Source organism: Purpureocillium lilacinum, assembly GCF_023168085.1.
Source record: "Purpureocillium lilacinum CBS 284.36 DNA, scaffold_6, whole genome shotgun sequence".
Lineage (NCBI taxonomy): Eukaryota > Fungi > Ascomycota > Sordariomycetes > Hypocreales > Ophiocordycipitaceae > Purpureocillium > Purpureocillium lilacinum.
The window spans coordinates 3229035-3252136 of NW_027072116.1; the positions used below are offsets into that span (position 1 = coordinate 3229035).

Below are 23102 nucleotides of genomic sequence, written 5' to 3' on the forward strand. Positions count from 1 at the left end.
GCCCTCTGGACAAGTTGGGGGCACACGCTGAAGACCGCCACCCGACGGCTATCCGCCCACAAACAGACCAGGATTTCTCCGCACGAGCTGAACACCCTCGTCATTATGCACGTCTATCTGATGGAATACGGGTCGTGCACAGATACTCGTACATACAGGAGACCCTCTCATATCGGACTCCAACTGACATCTCCCGGAATCACTCCGCGACTTGCCCACGTCGCCTCGCACTTGGCCAACGCACAGGGGTACCGTGGAACACCAGCAGTCGTGCAGCTCTGCCAGTATCCACGCACGACATTCCGCTGTTGGTCCGTTGTGGCGTGCAGGCCCGCCAAGTAGGCCGTCACAGCCATGAATATGTAAAAGGGCGACGACGATGGCGTCGAGGCGATGATATGGCACGCCCTATCGACCGCGGACCGCATGGCCCTCTGCGTCGCCGGAGTAGCCGCATGGCCCGGCAGCTTTGCGAGCACGGCAATGGTAGCCGCACATCTATGCGCGTTGGCGGAGCGGCCCCAGTCCGTCACGTCTGAGGGGTCCAACCTCAAGAGCTGGTCCATGGCCAAGACGCAGCTGTCTAAGTGGTCCGAGGACGCAACGTCCGACTTGGCGACGCGCACGTACAGGTCGAACGTGTCGGCCGCGCAGCCGACGACCTCGAAGAAGCCCTCGTTGAGGACCTCACGGTGCCAGTCGTCAAAGATGAGCCCTGTGCTCTGCCGCGCAATGGCACCCAACACGTCGAACCAGACAAGCCGTGCCACGATCTCGGTCAGCCCGGTGACCGTGACGGACAGCTGCTCCAGCTCAGCGCGGCTTCGACAGTGGTAGTCAAGTAACGACCTCGCTCCGTAGACGTGCCGTTGCCACTCGCCAAACTCGCTGTCGTACACCTCGAAGAAGGCGAACGCGGCGATGGCGAGCAATGCCAGCGGGTTGGCCACGCGCAGCGCCTCGTTGAGGCCAACAAGCGCAGCTAGGCGATGGCGCGCCGCGTCCATGGACTCGGTCATGGCCCGCCCATCGCCAAGTGCTGCGGCAGACGAGTAGCCATGAATGCGGGCCTGCACAAAGTCGGACAGATGCGCCACGAGCGAGATGGCCTCGTCCGAGAGATAGCCGTTGTTGCCCGCTGCACCAGCACGGCCCCTGGCCGAGATGATTTGCTGACAAAAGGTCGCCAGGCGGTTGATGAAGCTGTTGTGGTCGTCGACGCCGCCTCCGCCTCCAGCTCCGCCTCGTGGCGATGTGGAGGAGGCATCGCGCCCTTGCAGCTTCGCCAAGGAGACTATCTCCGGTATCGGGTGGTCGGTTGGCCGGGACTGCGACGACGAAGTGGATATGCTGCTCCGCGACGACCGGCGGCGCCCCCGCGGCGGCGGCGGCTGTGGTTTTGCATGTGGGGGATGGAGATGAAGTTGGGGTTCGACCTTTGACTTTGTCGATGCAGTTGCCAATGTTGAAGACGATTCCCCGGCCCAGACGACTCTCTGTGGATACCCTCCGCAGGCGAGGCCGGCCTCGACGCAGGGGAGGCACTGCGGGCGGTTCAGGTCGCACTTGACGTTCCTCGCCTTGCAGGTGCGGCAGTCTCGGTCGCGGCGCATCCCCCGCGGCTTGCCCCGTGGCTTCGTGCTTGTGGTTCCATTGCCTCCATTTCCGTTGGTCGCGGCGGCTGCGGCGGCGTGGGTCTGACTCTTGCTGCGGGTGCTGCTGCTGCTCTCACGCGCAGGCATGTTGCGTCCGGGCTCGACCGCGAGACATGCTCACGTCCAGAATGGAGTCCTGCGAAGAATATCGAAAAATAGAGACTGGCAGGGAAGCCTACCGAATGGGGAAGGGAAACAAAACCGTTGACGAGAATCTGAGCAGGGGGGAGGGCGCCACGCTACGTTTATGTAGGCCATGCCACGAGTTCCCTGGACCCTGTTTCGGACAACCAACCCAACCCAACCGGTCGGCACTGGGCACTGGTCCAGGGGACCCCCCTCCTTTCCTAGCCCCCCATCGCCTCCGAGAGCGCTGGAGAACTACCCCGGATTATTCCCCAGCGCCACTACGAGTACAGAGCATGTTACCCCAGGTTCTGCCAGGTGGGTGTGGAAACCGCTGAAGAACCCTTGCGCCCGGGGGCGTTTTGTGTCCAGACTGGTCTCTGGGGCTCTTCGGTTACCGCATCCAACAGTTCTTGGACGAGCCATGTCCTTGGCAAGTTGTTACGCGGTTGGTCGATGTTCGCGGGATGCCAGGGCGCGATAGGCATCATGGGCTGATCGCCTTTTTTTTTGCGACGGCCAGATACCAGAGACGCCGGTGCGATGGGTGGTGGAATGGAGCCCGAGGACGGGGCCCTTCCGCCGTTAGTCTTATCTTCGCGAGCGCCGGGCAGGCAAGCAGGTTCCCCCAATACTGCTAGTGCCCTCGGTTGATTCATCCAGCGAGTTGGTGGTGCGCCTCCTCTCCTCCCTCCATGTTCAGTCCCCTCCCCCCTCACCACTACCACCACCACCACCAGCAACCCTGCCGGCCAACTTTGGCCCGCGAAGCCGTTCTGCCTCGTTCCCAATTTTTTTCTTCATAAGGAACCATCTCGGCATCCACCCCTCGTCATGCCCACGGCTCATATGCTCTCTGCGTCGCGCTCACGGCTTCTGTCAACTACGTCAATCTCTCCATAATAACGGACGCTGGTCTCCTCAACTGGCACCCGACAACTGAACGTCCCACGCGTTCGGCCACCGAACCCCCACAATTGACTTTGGCGTGAGAAGAGATTGCCACCACAACGGGCGCCCCCGAAACCGCAGAGTCCAATGCGTTCCCGCCTGCGAGAGTACTTTACCGTCAACTACCAGCCGGGCGAGCGAGTCCTGGTGCAAAAGATTGACTTTTTCATTCTTACCTTCTGCTGTCTGAGTTATTTCATCAATTATGTGAGTGCGCTGTCTCTGTAACCAACCGCCAAGACTCTATGTCGGGATGCGGCGACGGGTTGAACTGGACCCTGACTGACTCATCGCAGCTGGACCGCTCCAACCTTGCCAATGCCTACGTGTCGGGCATGAAGACGGAGCTTGGCTTCAAGGGAAACCAGCTCAACCAGATCAACACCTGCTTCACCGTGGGGTGAGTTGGCACCACTCGCGAAACAATAACGTGCATCCAGCAGATCCACTGACACCAGCACCGCAGCTATGTCCTGGGCCAAGTTCCGTCCAACCTCTCCCTGCACTACGTCAAGCCGCGGATATGGTTCCCGCTCATGATGATCCTCTGGGGCGGCCTCACCATGGTGACGGCGTCGGTGCACAACCCGCAGTCCATCATGGCGATCCGCTTCTTCCAGGGCATCTGCGAGGCGTCGACGTTTGTCGGCACGCACTACATCCTCGGCGCGTGGTACACTGAGCGCGAGCTCGGCAAGCGCAGCGGCATCTTCACGTCTTCGGGCCTCGCGGGCACCATGATCGGCGGCTTCATCCAGACGGGCATCTACAAGAGCCTCAACGGCCGCCACGGGCTGAGCGGCTGGCGCTGGCTCTTCATCGTCGACGGCCTGCTGACCATCCCCGTCGCCATCTACGGCTTCCTGCTGTTCCCGGACACGCCGCAGACGACGACGGCGTGGTACCTGTCCGAGGAGGAGCGCAAGCTCGCCATATCGCGCGTCCCCAAGGTCGAGGAGCAGTCGCCCATCACGCTGCGCTTCCTCAAGAAGGTGCTCTCGTCGTGGTACTGGTGGGGCTTCGTCGGGCTCTGGGTCATCGCCGGCGAGACCGAGTCCTTCAGCTCCAACTCGCTGCTCGCGCTGTACCTGCAGAATCACCCAACGCACAAGTACACGGTCTCGCAGCTAAACAACTACCCGACGGGCGTCGCCGCCGCGGGCATCGTCTCGACGCTGTTCTGGGCCGCGCTGACGGATTTCCTCGGCGGCAAGCGGTACCTGGTCGGCTACTTCATCGGCATCACCGGCGTGGCGACGTCCGTCATGATTCTCGTGGCGCACCAGAACCCCACGAGCCCCAACTCGACGGCCGTCGTGTTCGGTGCGTACTACTGGGCGGGATCCGTGTACGCCTGTCAGGCGACGTTCTTTGCGTGGTGCAACGACGCCATGCGCTATGAAGAGTCCGTCTTCCGAGCCGTCGTGCTGGCGGGCATGAACTTGGGCAACAACGCCGTGAATGCGTGGTGGAGCATCCTCTTTTACGGCGCGTCCATGGCGCCGTGGTTTATCGTGAGTCTCTCTCTCTCTCTCTCTCTGTGCCTCGTCAGGAGTTGTCCTGCATGATGTTGAAAGTCGCTGACATGTGTTGTGTCCTGCAGCGCGGCATGTGGGCCATGATTGCGTGCTCCATCGCCCTCGTCATCTGGAGCGCGGGCCTGTCGTACCTGGTGCGCAGGAACCGGAGGCGCATCGAGGCCGAGGCCGAGGCCACGGCCGTGGACGTGTACAACGAGACCAAGCTGGCCAAGGAGGAGACGGAGGGGTGAGCGTGAGCGTCTGTGATGCGACAATGTTTTTGCCATTACTATTTTGGTACTCGAGAGGGACCGCGGCTATGTAATGCGTCTGGTTTTGGTGGTCTGAATGAAAGCGAAGCGCCTTCCGTCACGTTTCTCACCGCGAGTTGAGTTGCCGAACTGACTCGGAGCCCGAGGCGTCCTTGACTCTTGACATGTAAAGTGGTGATGCTCAGAGCCTCATCATTGGCGCATATCACTTCGTACATGTACTCAAACTGTAGCACGTTCAAGTAAACATGTCAGAACCAACACACGGAGAGATGGTCTTGTCATGTCAACCAGACTGTTTGTTGCCCCCGCGGTTACTGTGTGTTGCCCGGTGCCGACGCCGGAGCCCCGGGCCACGGGCGGGTCTCCAGTTTCCCACTGTTTCGTCAGGGTCAGCCGCCCCAGAAACCTACAGAGTCTCCGCTGGCGGACCGACGCGAGGCGCCCAGGCCACGAGAGGAGCCCTGGAGCCCAATCAGCGGCCTTACCGCCACTTGGGGCCGTGCCTGTGCCACTGCCAACAGCGGCTCCCGGTCCCCAACTTGACGCCTGCATAAGTACGACTACAGAGCCTCAGACTCTGTTACAGCGTCATCCATCACCACTTCTCGCCGCCTCACATCTTCTCAACGCCCGACAACACACTCTTGCGATCTGCGATACGCTGCAGAATTGTCGGAGAAATTCTGACTCTTTCGCTCTACACACCGTCATCACATTTCATCACACAGGCAGCACCATGAGCGGACGCGCCTTTCGCCTCGCCGTGCTCGAGTGCGACACTCCCGTCCCCGCCGTCGAGCAGACGCGCGGGTCCTACGGCGAGGTGTTCCGCCAGCTCCTGACCAAGGGTCTCGCCGGCGTGGACGGCGACAAGTACAAGGGCGCCGAGTTTGCGCTGAGCAAGTGGGATGTCGTCAGGTCACAGGAGTATCCCAAGGCGGAGGACGTGGACGGCATTCTCTTGACGGGGAGCAGTACGTTGCATTGATCCATCGCATCCCGGTTTACGCTCACAACTTTTTTGCCTTCCTTCACCCATGTTACATTTACCCATCTGACATGCACATTCGCAGAGCACACGGCGTTTGCTGACGACGCCTGGATCGTGGCCCTGGTCGGCTTTGTCAAGTTCTTCCTCGAGACGAGCGGCAAGCCCGTCGTCGGCATCTGCTTCGGCCACCAGATCATCGGCCGCGCGCTCGGCGCAAAGGTCGGCAAGAGCCCCGGCGGGTGGGAGCTCTCGGTCGACAAGATCGACGCCACGCCAGAGGGCCGCGACCTCCTCGGCGTCTCATCCCTGGTGAGACTGAGCCCCGGACACCTGCTCGTTTCGCGGTCACGAGCGGCAGCGATGAGAGCGTCCTGATGATGCTGATTGATGGTCTTTCCTGCAGTCCCTCCACCAAATGCACCGCGATGCAGTCCTCGAAGTCCCCAAGGGGCTCGTCAACCTCGGCAGCAGCCCCAGCTGCGCCATCCAGGGCCTGTACCAACCTAGCCGCGTCATCTCGTTTCAGGCGCACCCCGAGTTCGACGGCTTCATCATGGATGAGATTCTCAAGACGAGGCGGGACCAGGGCATTTTCACGGATGACATGTTTGCCGATGGGGCGGCGAGGGCGCAGCAGCACCACGACGGCGTGCTGATGGCAACCAAGATTTGGGAGTTTTTGCTCGCAACCAGGTCGTGATGGTAACGATCCTGTTGGTGCAGCTAGCGCGATGACGCAGAGGTTTGGGGTCGTTCAGCAAGCATTGCCATAGACGTTTCGTCGTAATATACAGGCAATAGATGCCATCGAAGCCGTGCAGCTGTTATCATGTCGTGGTCGAAGCCGCCCGTCCCTCTGGCAGCACGCAGCTGTTACTCTGAGCTCTGCGGACCGCAACTTTTGAGGCGGCGCAATTCCTCCGCAGTCAGCGAAGACTCCATGTCAAGACTTGCCGCTGCACACTCGTGCTCGATTAGTCCGGCATGGCCATTTTGTTTCTCCAAGCAAGCGCAGTGCTGTCGTTAAAGGCAACCGACGTGTTCGTGGCTCGGCTCTTCGTATCGTGTTCCTTGTTCGTCTGAAGCATATCCACCCTTCATGCTATTCACGCAAAGGATATCCAAATCTGCTGGTCCTGCATCGTCTTGTACAGCGTCCAAGGGCTCGTCTCCTCGACGGGCTGGCTCCACACGCGCTCCAGCAGCACCAGCGTCTCGCGCATGTTGCCCAGGCCGATGGTGTCAATCATGGTCTGCAGGCGCGCACGCAAAATCTCCTGCACGCCCGGGTCCGCGGTGCAGCAGCCGATGACGGCGAGCGGCCAGCAGAGGCTCGTGTTGACGCGCACCGATGCCGGGAACTGGCTCAGCGCGGTGATGGCCTCGGCGATGGCGCCCTCCATGAGGTCCCTGTGAGCGCTGCCAGCGGGCGACGTCTGTGGCGTGCCGAGGATGCTCCATAGGTAGAGCAGCACGCCTTGTTTGAAGACGATGCCGGCTAGATGGCTGTACGGGCTGGCGATCGGCGAGGGGAAGAAGGCCAGGATCTGCGACTGCAGGAAGCCAAAGGAGATGATGTCGTCGGTGGATGGCGGCCGCCGCTGCTCGCCGTCGGTTTCGCCCATGATGCTCTGCCCAAGCTGGAACACTTGAGGGATGAGCAGGAGGAGCTCGAGCCAGCAGCCGCAGAGTTGGCCGATGTACTTGCGGTTGACCAGCGTTCTGGCCGCGTCTTCGATGTGCGGGCTGAGGAGGGAGTGGTTCGACTGGTGGAAGTCGGTCGAAATCATGCTCGACGCCGCCGTGTGCATGTAATACTCGACGAGAAAGTCGGGGAGATCGTCGTTGGTAAAGGACTTGGCCCGACCGAGCAGCACTGTCAACAGCGACTTTGAAGCCGTGAGGTGGTCAAAGATGGTGCCGTTGATGTCGCCACGCGCAACCTAACAAGAGCGTCAGCGTCCAGAGACAGCCTTGTGGTGGGGACGTGTCAACAAACCTCTGTAAGGCAAAGAATCAAGCTCCCGACCGTCAGCGTGAGTGTGTTTTCTTCCTTCCCGCCCACGTACTCGCCGACCACGTTTCGAAACATGCGCAGCGAGTCGGTGTAGTAGCGCTGCGCCACCTCGTTGCTCGAGTCCGGCTCCTTGGAAGCCTGGCGATGCGCCGCGCTTTGCGCCAATATCAGCTGCAGCACGAGCGGGTTGGAGAAGGCGAGCGGAACCAGCTTCGCGACGAAGGGGTTGACGTCAGTGGAGCCGTTGCCCATGCTGTTGGCGGTGCGGGAGAGGTAGTAGCTGAGCAGTTCGTAGGAGCTATGGCCGTGCGTCGGGAGCAGCGACATGGGCATGGTGATGCCGCCGTCCTGCAGGCCGGAGGAGTCGTCGAACAAGAGACCGGAGCTGATGAGGGCGAGGTCGCTCACGGCGTCGTCGTCGAGGAAGCCCGACTGCAGCGGCAGGCTTTCAAGCGACGAGGTGGAGTGGGATGATGTCGACGATGACCTCCTATCGACGTCCTGCGACACGTCCTCCACGTCGCCGTCGTCCAGGTCCATCTCCGGTCCGGGCTCCGTGGGAACGTGGAAGAAGTCCCGGGGCGAGTGGGTCTCCGGCTGGACAGCAGAAGCTGGTTCCGGCGCCGGCTCAATTCGCTGCAGACGAGGGGACTGATGCTCCTGCCGGGAGAGCTTGCGTTCCTGCTGGTGGAGGCTCTGCCGTCGGGGCTCCTCCGGGCTCATTGACGCGGCGATGATGGCGTGTCTCTCCATGCGTTGGGCTGCGGAGATGACATCTGTGGGTGAAGGCGGCAGGTTCTTGCCGGTGATGGTAGATGAGGAGGAGGTTGAGAGCGAGGACGAAGACGCGGCCTCAGTCGGCCAGCGGCAGTCGAGCTTGTTGCGCTTGCAGCCACTGCATATCGGCTTCTCCTCGTTGCACTTCTTCTTGCGGCGGCGGCAGGTGAAGCAGCCGGTCCTGCTGCGGATGATGGGCATGACCCGCATCATGAACGGTCCAGTCCCGTGTCCGGCCTCAGACCCAGGGCGGCGCGGCGAGCATGAGACCGTATGGTGGCGATGGTGATGATGATGACGACGAAGATGGATGTCTGACCGAGGATGCGGGGGTTGCGCCGGCGTCGGCAGCGCCCTACCTGGATGGACAATCGAGGTGTCGCACAATTGCTGCCTCACTATCGATGCTTGCCCTCGGGGCTCCACGTGAGCGACAAGCTTCGCAGGCCCAGGCCGCGGACTGGAGTCAAGCCGGTACGTATGTATGTTGAAGTGAGACGCAGACGCGGCGGCCGGAACTCGAGCGGGGATCGCAAATCACAAAGGGGCCCAGAAGTCTTCGGGAAAAGCGTTTGGCCATGTGGTTTTCTGGGGGAGGCGACCCACACTTTTATGGCCGGACCCCGTGCTGTCGAGTCGCCCTGGCTTGCCTGGGTCAGTGAGTGGCCCGATAATGCATCCATGTCTTCCAGGTCTGCCCTTTGGGGGGGTGGGAAGGGGGCAAGGCCAACCACGATGGGGGGCCTCGCCCCGCGATGGCTGATGAGGCCCTGAGGTTGCTGTTGGTGCGGCATGGGTGGGCGCCGCCTCTCCGTTGCCCAGATGCCAGCCCCGTTTTGCTGAAGATTGCTGGCTTGCTGGCTTGCCTGCCCCGGTGGCTTGCCTTTGCGCACTACGGACGTGGAGGAAGCGAGAGCCGGAGGGCTAGACCTTGAGCTCCATGTTGCTGCCGTTTGTAGCGACAACATGGCATTTTAGCCTACTGGTGGTATCGTTCACGGGGACTGGACGATGATGGGCATTGAGTTGATGATTAGAGGTTCCTGAGGGCGTTGCCCTCACGACTTACTTGCCTGCTCACTCATCACATACGAGCATACAGGTGCCTGCGCGACATGCCAAGATCGCCATTCCTGCACATCTCAGCCCATCATGGCCAACCCATTCTCGATTACCTCCGAACCTGCTGCCCCAACGCAACAACTGTTCAGCTCGCGCCTCCCCCGAACCTCGCGGCTGCACTGTGGTCCGAGAGCAAACCGCATGCATTGGGGCGCTTCACAAAACATGAGAAACAACTTCTACGAGGAGGCTCATTGTCGTAGGTCGAGACAGGGTCACAGCGCAGCTCGCTAGCTTGTTACATCGAGGGACAGGCTCTGGCCTGCGTCATGCGCCCTGAGGCTGAAGCCGTGTGGGGATGCGGATATGAAGCGACATCCCCGAACGCAGTCATTGAGACAAGACACACCGGTTCGCGTCCCTCCGCCCATGACGACGAAGCCAAACCCGCTTCCACCCAGGGTGCGCTCAATTTGTGTTCGCCGCAATTGTCTTGTTTGCGGCAGGCTCGTAACTGCATTGAAAGGTGTTTGGCATGATCAGAGACAATACCAACCCTAGACCTGCTCAGCCCTCGGGCACATAGGGTCACGAGACATCATACAATCCATTTCGCAACGGCGCCCGGCAAGGACATGCTGCTCGAGCTAGTGTCCGAAATAAATCATGGCAGCAGCAGTGACTTCAAGGATACAAAAACGTATTCGGCAAGCCGCCCGCTCGTCCGATGCTACAAACCTCAGCAGCTTGCATCGCCATTGAGTGGTGGACGAGCCACTGTATCCCGGAAGACATGGAGTCCGGAGGTCACGCGTTACCCCACGGGCAATTGAGGGCGGTCAGTCGATGGAGATCTCGCAGCTTCCCTCCTGGCAGATCCTGGGGTAACGAGAGGGCCATTGCGCGTTGCCGAATAGCTCGAGCCTGGTAGCCGGAGTTCACAAAGTCGTATCCCGGCCCCGACGCCACCACCGCTTCCGACTACGTGCCGATTGCCTGCCGACCAGACCGCGGAATGCGCGGTCGCTCGGTCATCGAGTACAGATAAGCGTACCAGCACTCTGCCAGTCAATGACGCAGTAGCCGGTCTCACTATCACCTCGCATCGCCTCGACCAACTGCAGCTTCGCGTCAACTGATTGTGATTGCGAGGCATCCCGGCTGCCTTGGGCCATCGCGATTGATCCGACGATGCCAGCTGGGTTGGTGTCTGGCCTGTTCGAGGCGACAAGGGGCGGGGGAGGGGGAGGCTGTTGACGCCACCAGCATCGCGGTCCGCGCTGGACCCTGCATGCCCGCAGGACGACTGGCCATTCACAGACGGAACCGCGCTGTTAGTTAATCATGGTGGGCCCGCGCACCGTCGCCAGACCACCGAGCACATGAAGCGGAGGCTGGCTCAGACTTGCTGGGGCGTCGATGCCAGCCCTGCTGACCTGCCCGGCAGGCCTGCCAACGACGGCCGGGAAGCACAGAAGCCAACGACAGGTGCAGCCGTGCTCCGACCCTACAAGGCAGCTGCTTCATATGTACGTCGACTTATCACGTCGCAGCATGTAGTACTGGTAGTCTGGGCTCCGCACAGGCTTATCCTTCCAGTTCATTACCTGCAACCCGCGTCACTCATTGGTTTGGCGCCCCCAATGGGTTTCCTGCGCGCGTTACTCAGCGCCAAACTTGTGTTCGTCCACGTTGGATCAATTGATGTGGATTTCGACGTGGATCCGATCCAATATGCACTGCAATACATCGTAGGACCAAGGAAGCCGGAGACATGGGGCTTAGTTGACAAATGACCCAAGACGGTATTATATTCTCGCGGTTCCATTGACTCCAAAAGCCACACTGTCTGTAAGCGGCGAATGCCCCCTTCACCTCTCGGCCCGCACCAAGCCAGGCAACGTCGATGCTCACCTCGGACAGCAAGGAAGGATCAAGTGGTAGCGCTACACTATATACGCTACAAAATCTCAGATCGAGGCGATCTATCCGTGTGATCCTCGTCATGGCCCCGGTCGAGGCGTAGCGGAGATTCATCGTTGAAAATGAAGTCGACCATCTTTTCCAGGCCTTGCAAGTCACCCTCGACAGTGCCACTCACATCGCGGTCGACCCACCCCCGCGTCGTACCGCCCTCTAGGTCAATTACAATGGCGTTATCATTCGTATCGATGAGGACGTTTTCCGGCTTCACGTCGCCCCAAACGATACCCAAGGTATGCAGTCCCGTCACGGCGTTGCGTATCTGCGCGGCCCATTTCTCCCTCAATGTCAGCGGAGTGTCGGCGCCGATGATGAGAGCGAGAGTTCCGGCGTCCCTAGTCTCGATCCATTCGTAGAGCAAGCCCTTGGCGAGACCTCCCCGACCTGTAACCACGCCGAAAAGTCGGGACGTGCTCAGTTGCTGTGTAGACAATCCCGACGTGTGGATGCGCGAGTATTTTGCGACCTCGTTGACGGCATCGGAAGGCGACCAGCATGGTTTGTAGAAGATGGCCCGGCCTTTGACAAAGACTCGTCGAGGGATCGTGTCGTAAACGGAGTCTTCGTCACTACAGGGCACCTCGACATCTACTGGATCGATTATCGGAAACACAGATTGGACGCAGCGCATGTCCCATTCTGCGGGGAGCGATGTGTCTTCCCATACTCGTTCCGTGACCGCGACTGCAAAGGGCTTCTCCTCAACGACCTGGTATTGACACACGAAGGAGCCACGGACTGCGAGGTCGGCGAGCGTCAACATGGCCTTATGTGGCCTGGGAGGTGCTAGCCTTTCGAATTCTGGCAAGAAGACGTCGGCAATTTGCTCGGCATAGTCCCAAACTTCCGAGGAATCGTCGTCATCAGCCTTTATAAGCTCGAATATTTCGCGGAAGTGCTCAATTGCGCGCGGCGAGTCGACGAAGCAGTCCGGGGAGACGGTGGTGGTAAAACGGAACCCGTTCACACAGATGCTTATGTCGAAATGGTCATCCCCGGTGTCCCAACCTTGGATTTCGTACGGGACCCGCGATTCCGTCATTTGGAGGCTCAGCGCGCGGTTATCACAGGGTAAAGGCGGTGGTGGGTGTTCGGGAAAGAGGCAGTTTGAGGGTCGTGACATGGAGCTCTTCGATGTTGGCCTGGGCCCAGGTGGTGCGAGATGCACGTGACAGCTCTTGGTGCACAGTGAAACAGCCCTCGAAGAAGCGGTATTGTACAACTTGCGATCGATTGATCCCTCCAGCTAGTCCATCAAGGGGAACAATCGCCATGCTCTATGCAACAAGCGCGCCCATAGACTTTGCAACTTGGGTGGCCGGACAAGTCGAAGTGTGTTGCCTTTGACCGCCAATCCATGCTGAACCCCCAAGAAACCAGCTCCCGCCCGCAGGCCTATTCCGCTCGCTCGTTTCCAGACGCGTGCTCAGTCGCCGAGCCGACAGAATAGCCTCAGCTTTCAACCTTGAGGCCGAAAGCACCCCCCTAGCTCTATAACAGCCTGACCCCAATCACACATTCTCACACCTGCACCCCGCGCAAGGCCATCTGTGAAGATCACCCGGGTTGCAAATGTAATCGCCCCAGTCGTCACATCTGCACCCGTTGCCCCATTGACCGTTCATGCATTGCCTATTCACAGCGTGTTTACCAACGCACGTAATCGCCCCGCGAGCAGTAGATAGCTTGACCAAGCACAACAGAATAAGGGAGGCCTGCATAGTCTTCATCTTGAATCGGATAGAGTAAGGCAAGGATAGATCTGGTCGGAGTCGATGTTTGATGTCGAGTTGTGAATATTCGTATCACTGATGTATCTTTGTGCGTGATCCTACATGTAGGGACTCGGTCAGAACCAGGGAGGCCCGGGCAGTCTTTATAGTCAAGAATTATATTAAGCTCGTAGCATACTCCATGTCCTCTCGAGGCGTGGGGCTCATTCTTGGGTAATTGGCGTTGGGTATCCTTGCCAGCATCGGGTCAGTTGCATCAATGGTTCGTGGAAGAAGGCGGTGTCTTCCTTCTTAATGCACTGTTTTACAATATCTCCGCTCGAGACCATGTCGAACGAGCTCTGGACAATGCTTATCATGTATCAGCCTCCGCCTGCCGTCCCAAGTACGGCATTGGTATTCCAATTGGTCAATTGGCAGTGGTCCTGGAGTCGGTTCCGCCAACTTGGAGCCCGCTGCTCCGTGTCTTGTTCTTGGACGGGAGATTACCTCCGGTATTTGGATATCCGGGCGCTGGTACCATGACAAATACCATGACAAGCCTTCATAACATCAGCGACTCAAAGTGGCTCGCCAGTCTTCAGTACACATGAAGTATGGTTCTCGTGGGGCAGGCAACATATGGGTACCAAAGAAGCAGAGATTATGGGTCGGTCTACTGGAGCCAAACATGGGCAAATCGAATCCTTTGAAGCAATTTTGACGTGGCATAACATAGCGTGCTGGCCCCTTCACCGCGAGAACGTGAGCTCGCCAAACTCATGGTTGTGAGGTATTGAGTGGCTGGCACGCGAGAAGGGCAGTGGATGAGATCGATTCAGACATACGAAGGTGCTAACCCTTGGAAGGATCGTACGCCCGAACTGGCCAGTGGGCAACTTCGTACAGGAAAAAGGGTGGGATGCCTTGGATTCGCGGGGACTGCGAGTTCCTGTGCTTCGCGCAAGCATAGCATCATACAGCCACGTGGCCTGGTGGGATCTTGCGCATAAATGTGGGATCAGGTACAAGGCCGTACGCATGCATGAAGAGGTGTTGCTCCGGTTTGGGTCCATGTGCGCCCAATGCCAGCAAGTTCGTCTTCCAATCCCCAGCCCCCTGAACCAGTCTAACAGCAACATCCATCGGCAGACGTCCCCAGACAACGCATCAGGTAGCAGCCAGCGACATGTGTGCCGACTCCAGTCCGTACAGCGCTTATCGGAACGCCCGTAGCAAGGCATCTGTCCAGCACGCGGCAGAGGCAGCTCAATCATGATGCTCATTGCTCACGTGCAAAGGCAGATTGGAGGAGAGAGCGGCCATACGAGTCAAGTGCGTATGCCTCACCCCGCAGAATCTTACCTTGGCCCTTCCACTAACTCGTCTTGACGTGGCCAATTCTGGAAGGTGCTTATTTGCGTTAAGAAAGATTCGCCCTTGACAGTACCAAGGCTTTCAAGGTTCGCGGACACACAGAAGACGACGCCAAGAGCCAAGCCTGGCGCGGCAGAAGCCATCGCTTGGGCCTGACTCAATCCTACTAATACATGACCAGCAAGCAACTCAGTTCTGTGAGGCAGGTCCGCGAGCCAGTCCAATTGATTTGGTCATCGCTCTCACTGACCAACTTCACTTCAGTCGGAGCTGGTTCAATGACAGAATGTTGGCCAGAAGTCCAGTCACGCGTCAACGACTTCGAAGCCGTCGCCACCCCGCATTCTTCCTCCAAAGAAAGATCGGCCGAAGCTTGGCAGACGCGGTGCTTACTCGACTCGGAATGGTCCAATCAAGGAAGTACGGGGCACGACGAGAGATGAACCAACAAGACGCAGTCTCGTGTAGCCTCGATCCCATGTGAATAGCATCAGGATCCCTTGGCTTCGGTCAGCTCAGCCTCGCTAGGCAACTTGGCTTCCACTCACGCGCCATGGCTCTAGCACTGATTGGTGTCTTGGCACTGTTCAGACTCCTTGGGCGTAATATCTCTGGGAAGCGAGACTAGCCGTGATCTTGGCCTTCTTGGGGGAGCGACAGCCGGTTTTGTAGGCGACAACCAGACGGGCATCTGAATGCCCCTAAAAGGCTCTCTGCGCTACCTCGGAGCTGGTCTCCTGCTCCTCATCAATGATCTCCATGTATCCCTCTACTTTACCTAGATTCGAAGCTACTGAGAATTGCTAACAATGGTCAACTTTAAGAAGATAGCCAACTGGTTCGCCCCAAAGGCGGACAAGGAGCAGGATGGCCGCGACAAGTGGCCGTCCCGGACGGCTTTCGTCCTCGCAGCCATGGTGAGCTTCCCTTTGCCGCCCATGTCTGCCGCAGAACTGACTGTCCACGGATAGGGAGGAGCCGTCGGGCTGGGAAACTTGCTGCGGTATCCGTCGGTTGTCTTTGCGAACAATGGCGTCCAGTGGTTTATCCCATACCTCATCGCGCTATTCTTCCTCGGCATCCCCGTCCTCATTCTCGAAATATCTATCGGCCAGGCCTATCGCGGAGGCGTCATCGTGGCGTTCAACGGCATCAACCGCTACACCAAGGGCGTGGGCCTAGCCGTCATCATGAACGGATTCATCGTTGCGACATACTACGTGCCTATCCTGAGCTGGGTGCTGCGCTACTTCCGGTCATCCTTTACAAGCCCGCTGCCGTGGACTGGGCGCGGCCAAGAGTTTTACATGCAGGATGCCATTCGAAACGTGGATCCGATCCCCGGAAACACCAGCGGCAGCGCGGTAACGAGCTACACGCAGTATCCGGGCACGAGCCTTATCGGCGAGACGGTCGGGTGGTGTGCTTTCATGTGGTTCCTCGTCTGGCTCTGCATGTTCAGGGGCGTGGGCCTGACGGGGCGCGTCGTCTACATCACCATGGGCTTGCCGATTGTCATGATCATCATTCTCATCGGCCGCGGCGTGTCTCTTCCAAACTCTATCGACGGCATCCGAATGTATTTCGCCGAGTGGCACGGAGACAAGCTCGCAGGCGGCGCCATATGGCAGGCGGCCTGTGGGCAGATTTTCTTCTCGATCGGAGTTGGGTTTGGCTACTTTACGTCCTATGCCTCTTACAATAGCCGCTACGCAAACGCCGTTCAAGACGCACTCATCATTGCGTTTAGCAACTCCCTCTATGAGGTCCTGGCCGGGTTCGCCGTCTTTGGGATCATCGGCTTCCTAGGCTTGCGGCCCGAGGATGGCACCGAGCTGGGCACATTTACAGTCGGCTTCTTGACCTACCCGCTCGCCATATCCGAAATGCCGGGCGCCAACGTCTGGGCCGTCTTCTTCTTCTTCACGGTCGCGATTCTCGGCCTCAGCTCTGCGTTTGCGCTGGTCGAGTCGCTTGTCACAATGATCTGCGACTCTGACTTTGGGCGCAGGGTGTCTCGCACAATCATTGCGACGGCCGTTGTCGTGGTCGCGCTGCTCCTCTCTCTGATGTACTGCACTGAGTTCGGGTTCTACCTTCTCGACGCCATTGACACGTGGATCAACAACCTGTCGCTCATTTTCGTCGTCTGGTTTGAGGGCATCGTCACCATGACGCTTTACCGCTGCAGCGATGTGTTCGAGCAAGTTGGCGTCGTTGCGTTCATCGTGCATTCCTCGTCGTACGTTCTTTCGATGGTGCTCGGGGTTGCCGTCGGACAGGCAGTTGGCCCCGAGGCTGGTGCCGGTGTCGGTTTTGGCCTGTTCATTGTCGGCAACATCGCCGCCGTTGTTCTCGCTCGCACGCCGGATTCCATGCCTCCGAGGTTCTGGGGTCGCAACGCCTGGCTCAGCAAATTCTGGTGGCTCTCATTCTACTCTGTAAGTGACAACTCTATGCCTCTCATGCGACACAGAAGAACTGACAATGAGCCACGTACAGGCAAACCAGCTGCGCCGCGACCTCAACTCGGTTGTAGCAGAGGGCAAGAATTGGAGCATCCCGTTCTTCTGGGGCCCGGTCGTTCGCTACGTCTCGTGTCCGATCCTGGCGATTGTCGTCTCGTTTGCGTACCCGTCCTTCTACACCAAGCGCATGGACCCGCTTCACATCTTTGCCTTTGGCGTGGCGCACGTCGTCATGATCACCATCGCCTTCGGCTTCTGCCTACCTCGGGCGCTAGATGTTTTTGTCCCGGCGGATAAGCGTCATATCGGTGGCGCGACGTACGCTCCGCAGATGACCATACTTGGAGTAAGCTCAGTGGATGCGGCGGTGGAGAGTGGAAGCGCTGAACGGCAGCCGGAGGATGACCAAGTCGAGCGAAAGGGGTGATGGCAGCTCCAGGTGGTCGCCGAGTATATGGTCTGCAATACTGTGGACTTTGCGGAGCAAATTAATCAACGCGCGCGTTCGTGTGCCATTGCCCTTGCTCGCAGCTACTACATTTTATCAGAGTTGAGATGCCCATCCATCCTCGCCAAGTCTCCCGTGCAAGATCCCTTTTCTTTTACAGGTAATCATGTCTTCAAACGTACGGCTCAAGCCTGCGAACAAGATCCTCAATCTCAATGTCATGGATGTCATCGTGCCCCTTGTGCTTGTGCTGCGGGATCAGTACCCTGTCCAGGACCTGGATGACGCCGTTCTTGGCCACCCCGTCCCTCACCGAGACGTGGGCGAAGCCATTGACGCGGATGGCCGAGAAGCCCCCGAGTCTCGCAATGTCGACACTGATGCGCGCCTCACCCAGGAGGGTGCCGAGGTCGTAGTGCTCCCTGCCGCCCGCAGCGTCGGCCTTGTCGTCCTTGCCCGTCTTGTCGTAGAACGCATCGCTGTAGAGCGTCGCGTTGGGAGAGATGTGGTACTTGAGAAGCGCCTTGAGGTACTTCTTGCCCTTCTCCGTGTTGAAGAGGAACGCGTTCGCGCGGGGGCCGAGGCGCCGGAAGGCGTCGTTGCTGGGAGCGAAGATGGTGCTGCCCGTCATCTTGACTCCGTGGATGAACTTGACAAAGTCTGTCTTTTCGTACGCGAGAAGCAGTGTCGAGAACTGGCCGGGGAAGAGAGTGATGATCCGGCCGGCCATCGGGGGCGGGATGAGGATGTGGTTGACAGCGTGAATGATGCCGTTCTTTGCCTCCTGCGTAGATGTAAGTATCATGACTGAGCTGGAGCGGGAATGTACAGGGATGGCATACGATGTTGGCAGCGACAACCTTGCTGTAGAAGTTGATGCTGACGCCGTGGAGGCCGATACTGGTGCGCAGCCGCTGGGGTTCATCGCCCAGCCACGACTCGTCGAGGGTCGTCGGGAGGGTGTGCGTCGTGAGGATGCGCTTGGCAGAGTACTCTCCAAGGCCAATGTGATACCTCAGGATTTTTTCGACGGTTTCCTTGTCGGGCTTCTCGTCATGGGGCACATCCTTGAAGGCCGCGTCGGTCGGCACAAAGAGTGTGTGATTGGCTTTGGTGCTATTCAGCAGCTTCACGATGCCGGGGTGCTCGTCTACAATCTTGGCAAACTTGGTCGTGTACTCGCTGTGCTGGATGAGCTCGTAGATGGTCAGGTGGTGGTGCTTGTGCTTGTCGTCGTCGTCGTGGCCGGACAGGATGTCCGTGAGCTTGTCAGACAGCTCGTGGCGGGCGTCCTCGACGGCATCGACGGCGCTGTCAAACGCACTGGCCAGGCGGTCGGCGGTCTCTCCAATCGTCGAGACAAGTGCGTCCTTGGACGGCAGTCGGCCGGCCCAGAGCGCATCGTGCTTGGACTCGTCGGCATCGTGGGGGTGGCCCGCAGAGAGGCGACTCTGCCGGTTCACGCTGAAGTCGGCCGGGAGACCCGGAATGACGATTGCGCCGACGAGGGCCGCCCCAGATGCGGCAGCGAGAGCAAACCTCATGATTAAAGAAAATGTCCGTGTACTCGACGGACTTCTATCAAGCTAAGTACTGTTTTCAAGAGATAATGTTGAGAAGAAAGATGGCTTTTGTTCTAGCTTCTGCCACGAGAAGGGGGGATTATGCTGTACGACATTCACTGACGTGATGGACTGGGCGAGGGGGCTGCTTCCACGTTGCGGCGCCGTTGGTACGCGGCTTGCACAACTCACACTGCCCAACAAAAGCACGCCTTTGACGGAGTCCGGGACATCAATGGCGCGCCCAAGTCCGCAAGGTACAGCAAGCACGTCAAGACGCTGTCATTGCGCGGAGGGAGCAGCATTCGTGGTACGAGCGGCAGCGCAGGCACGCCGGCACGCTGACGTCAACACTTTAGTTGGCGGGACGCGCAATCCCGGTGAGCTGCCCAGGAGCAGTGCCCCTCGGAGTGTTCGCCATCCGAGCGCTGAGCGGGCTGAAGCACGAAAGGGCGAAGGGGGACGGATTGTGGCGCACACGCTGCAAGCCCGCAACCCAATTGTGCTCCCCCATACGCAGGCACTCCCAACGTGTGGCCCAGATCTCGAGACCGCGCGGGGGGCTGGACGGCATGGCAGGGTCCAGCTGCTGCTCTGTCCATGGCACTGCGTACTGCTGGTCCGGTACACCTTTCCCCGTCCCACTGTAGTACTAAGTTAAGTCCCGAGTTACTAAGTCTCGCCGCCCATCGAGGCGTCCAGGACCTGGGCCCTGAGCTGACCATCCCCCGATCGTTGGGCAACACCGTTGGCTGGGCTGAAAGGAGGCTTGCGCCTGGTCCGCCGTCAAACGTCAGAATATGGCGTCGGCAAGAGAACAGCCTGTCAGCCAGACCCCGCTCGCCGGCTCTGCGGATTCCTCACGGCATGTCCCTCAGTCGGAAATCCCTGTTTGCAACCAGACATCAAAAAGGCAGGCCATCAGCTGCTGTCGCTTGCCGCCCGCATCTCCTGCCTGCCACTTGACGAGCCAAGACCGACCAGACTGACGCAGCGCCGCCACCACACGCGCGGCGGAGGACTATTTCAGCCCGCGATTAACTTACGTACCTAACAAGCGCCCACCGAGAGCGAGACGATTGCCGAGACGCGAGTGCCGAAGCAGCCGCCCACCCGCCCACGAAACCGCTCGACATACGGCGATTGACGAGATCCTGCCGACACAGGGATAGGGGGCTTCCGAAACAGAACGCGACAAGCGCGCGCGATCGAACCGACGCATAGCGAGCGAACATCCCGCGCAAAAGAGAGAAATGCTGCGCAAAAAGGAGGCCTTTACGGTGGTGACGCCCATCCCCGGCTTTATCCCGCGGCAGCTCGCCATCGACATCCTTCACTCCCACAGCGAGGTCATCACGCTCAACCCGCTGGTACTCGAGCACCGGCCCATCTCGGCGCCGCGCAATGCCGCCGCCGACGAGTACTACAGCACATGGTACGAGATCGTCGAGCGCATCCAGTATGTCCCCGGCGTGGGCAAGGCCGGGTCCGGCAAGATCTCGTTCAACGGCTGCTTCCACGACATGCCGTGGGGCCTGCAGACGCACATCTACGCGCCCATGAACATCGACCTGCGCCACAAGTATCGCATAGGTGGTAACCAGCCCGGCGTCGAGCCGCCCGAGACGCGCGAGATCGGCCTCGAGGCCTTGGGTGCTCCCGCCGACGGCCTGTACCTGCGCGAAGATATCGAGATCAAGTGCAACATTGCCATGGTCAGCTTCGTCAAGTCTCAGCTCAAGTCGGCCAGCAAGGACATGGTCCAGCGCATCATCAAGAAGGCTGAGTTGCTTGACGCCGGCGTCCTGCGGGCCATGGTCGAGGACGGAAAGCTCAAGACGTACAACCCCAACGACCGCTCGAGGCTGATTCCCAGCCCCGGCATACCGCCGGACGCCAGCCCCGGCGCCGGACCGGCCAGTCCTCGCGTCACATCACAATACTACCAGCCCGGTCTCCCGTCGCCGACCTCCGGCAGCATACGCCCCGAAAGCTCCCACCAGCCGTATCAGCTCCCGCAGAGTCCATACGCGCAAACCCACGGACCGTATCAGGCGCCGCCGATCCCGCCCAAAGAGCAGATTGTCCCCGTCGAGCTGCCCGGGGATGCGCATCACCTGCCGGTCCAAGGCGGTGGGCAGCGCACGTCGTACCCGTACGGTGGCTCTATCACGTCTTCAGACCCGCGGTGGTCTCAGGGCCAGCCCAGCCCGTCGTTGACGGACCCTCACAGGACGAGCCTCAGCTCCATGGCCAGCGGTGGGCACCCGTCGCCCGGATTCCCGCGTCAAGGGTACCCGTCAGAGCTGGCGGCGCATCACGAGACGCGGGAGGAGCATGGGCGCCAGTGAAGTCGATGACGGAGAGGCGTCTCTGGTAGCGCAAGCGAAGATTGATCTGGATGCAAAAGATACCCGTTAGCGGCTGGCAAGGAACTACTGGGCCCGGAGGGCAAATGGCGTTTGTTTGATACATGCACTGGCCGTGACCAAAACGAGATCGGATTTGCCAATGATACAAACACATACATTATTAGCATTGGCCTTCTACTGATGCATCGTGAATCCAAAGCATGCACGATTCAGTCCGACCAGTCGGCCGACTATGGTCCTTGGGGTGAATGCATGTTGTAACGCAGCCACGGGGGCAACATGAAGACGCATGCGACGCAGCCCTTCGGTAATGCCGGCGGTCCAACGCTCATTCGTTGCGCAATCGGGTCTCGACCGGCTGCTGCTCAGCAGCTCGCGAACGGCTGTCCAATCGCCGTGTACGTCTCCCTCAGCCCTACGTCCTGGACGTCTGATGGCGAGGTCCCTTCCCCTCATACCCCATTTCCACATGCACACCATCTGTCCGAAGGCTCAGGATGTTGCAGCTCTTGCTGGATGACTGACCCGACACAGGTCAGATTATCTCGACTCTTACTTCCTTGGGCCAAGCGCGCTTTTGTGTGCGGTCTCTCTCAGAGTCGTCCACACTCCGCTTGGCGGTCGCCGTTCGAGCATGGGCTCCGGTCCACGCGAAATGGAACTGTTGCGTGTCCGCACCAGATTCTACACCAGAAAAACCATTGTGCTCTAGAAACAGCCTGGCGGATATAGCTAGGCACGAATTTTGGTGATCAAATTCACGGCCAGGGCGCGGCTGCTGCCTGCCGACACTTACCCCACTGAACAGGGAACGTGGTTAAATAGCAGTTGCGATCGGGGCGTTACTTGATTCAGTTCCATCCAGTCTTGCCCAGACTGCAGCACGTCGTCACTCATCACGGCGTCGCGTTTCTCACGTACCCGACCTAGTCACTCACAGGTTGTGGCTCCACTGTGCTGGCACGACCAACTGTCGAGTCAGACGCGACCGCCATCTGATGCCGACAATGCAGAGGCAGCAACTCTGAGCCTGTCTTCGTTTGTCACGCTTTATTATCATCGTATGACATTGATGGCGAGGCCAACATGGCGTCAGGACGCTCAGCAGCTGCACAAGCTTTCGCGGAAGACCGAATCCCGACGTATCGGATCGACCTCTCCCTCCCTCCGCGCGAGCGCTATGTCGAGCTGGCCACCGACTTTGCGCCGCGGATGAGGAGGATCACCCCGCTATTTGACACAGTCCTCGCATCATTTATACCGTGGTCATTCCTACGCTCCATTGTCAGGTTCTCGGCGTCTCTCCGTCTAAGGCGTGTTCACTCGCATGAGGAAACGCAAGAGTTGAAAGGAATCGCAAAAGCCAGCGGAGTGGACATGTATTTCCTCGTGGCGTTCAACCTGCTGCTCGACGCGCTATTGGGGTGCACGAGCGGCGGCGTACTGACCCGCCCGGAGGGAGACAAAGGGTCAGAACGATCTCGACAGGCGGGACGAAGAAGCCTGCGGCGAATGAACAGGATGATGCACTTTCGAACCCTGGATTGGGGAATGCCCGAGCTGAGAGATATCTTGGTCGTGCTGGAGTTTGTGAGGTCGGCCTCTCCCGAACCCGAGAAAGTCATCATGAGAACAGTCTCGTATGCTGGGTTCGTCGGCACACTCACCGGAGTGAGGTACGTTTCTCACAGGACACCAGAGGTTCGAGAGCTTACAATCTCAGGAAAAACCTGTCTGTTTCGCTCAACTTCCGCGCCAATCACCACTGCTCGACCTTGTCGCTTCGCATCCACCAGGCCCTCGTTC

General features: G+C 59.2%; 8 protein-coding genes across 8 annotated transcripts; 4 read left to right on the forward strand and 4 right to left on the reverse strand.

Moving 5' to 3' along the window:
- Positions 1-167: 167 nt before the first annotated feature.
- Positions 168-1742, reverse strand: PLICBS_008879 (uncharacterized protein; the record flags this gene model as incomplete). The annotated part of the gene is made up of 1 exon (XM_018324647.2): positions 168-1742. One exon carries the CDS (start codon positions 1740-1742, stop codon positions 168-170), a length of 1575 nt encoding a protein of 524 aa, XP_018176041.2.
- Positions 1743-2819: 1077 nt separating this feature from the next.
- Positions 2820-4503, forward strand: PLICBS_008880 (uncharacterized protein; the record flags this gene model as incomplete). Its single annotated transcript, XM_018324646.2, has 4 exons — positions 2820-2939; positions 3029-3132; positions 3199-4246; positions 4336-4503. The coding sequence occupies 4 exons, from the start codon at positions 2820-2822 to the stop codon at positions 4501-4503; spliced, it is 1440 nt and encodes a 479-aa protein (XP_018176040.1).
- Positions 4504-5263: 760 nt separating this feature from the next.
- On the forward strand, positions 5264-6218 carry PLICBS_008881 (uncharacterized protein; the record flags this gene model as incomplete). Its single annotated transcript, XM_018324645.2, has 3 exons — positions 5264-5501; positions 5601-5827; positions 5922-6218. The coding sequence occupies 3 exons, from the start codon at positions 5264-5266 to the stop codon at positions 6216-6218; spliced, it is 762 nt and encodes a 253-aa protein (XP_018176039.2).
- Positions 6219-6624: 406 nt separating this feature from the next.
- Positions 6625-8522, reverse strand: PLICBS_008882 (uncharacterized protein; the record flags this gene model as incomplete). Its single annotated transcript, XM_018324644.2, has 2 exons — positions 6625-7461; positions 7518-8522. 2 exons carry the CDS (start codon positions 8520-8522, stop codon positions 6625-6627), a joined length of 1842 nt encoding a protein of 613 aa, XP_018176038.2.
- A 2812-nt stretch (positions 8523-11334) lies between these two features.
- PLICBS_008883 (uncharacterized protein) lies at positions 11335-12399 on the reverse strand (the record flags this gene model as incomplete). The annotated part of the gene is made up of 1 exon (XM_065601485.1): positions 11335-12399. The coding sequence occupies one exon, from the start codon at positions 12397-12399 to the stop codon at positions 11335-11337; it is 1065 nt and encodes a 354-aa protein (XP_065457557.1).
- Positions 12400-15255: 2856 nt separating this feature from the next.
- PLICBS_008884 (uncharacterized protein) lies at positions 15256-17341 on the forward strand (the record flags this gene model as incomplete). Its single annotated transcript, XM_018324642.2, has 3 exons — positions 15256-15363; positions 15418-16887; positions 16949-17341. 3 exons carry the CDS (start codon positions 15256-15258, stop codon positions 17339-17341), a joined length of 1971 nt encoding a protein of 656 aa, XP_018176036.1.
- Positions 17342-17534: 193 nt separating this feature from the next.
- PLICBS_008885 (uncharacterized protein) lies at positions 17535-18906 on the reverse strand (the record flags this gene model as incomplete). The annotated part of the gene is made up of 2 exons (XM_018324641.2): positions 17535-18146; positions 18205-18906. The coding sequence occupies 2 exons, from the start codon at positions 18904-18906 to the stop codon at positions 17535-17537; spliced, it is 1314 nt and encodes a 437-aa protein (XP_018176035.2).
- A 1271-nt stretch (positions 18907-20177) lies between these two features.
- PLICBS_008886 (uncharacterized protein) lies at positions 20178-21275 on the forward strand (the record flags this gene model as incomplete). Its single annotated transcript, XM_018324640.2, has 1 exon — positions 20178-21275. The coding sequence occupies one exon, from the start codon at positions 20178-20180 to the stop codon at positions 21273-21275; it is 1098 nt and encodes a 365-aa protein (XP_018176034.2).
- Between the last annotated feature and the right edge of the window lie 1827 nt (positions 21276-23102).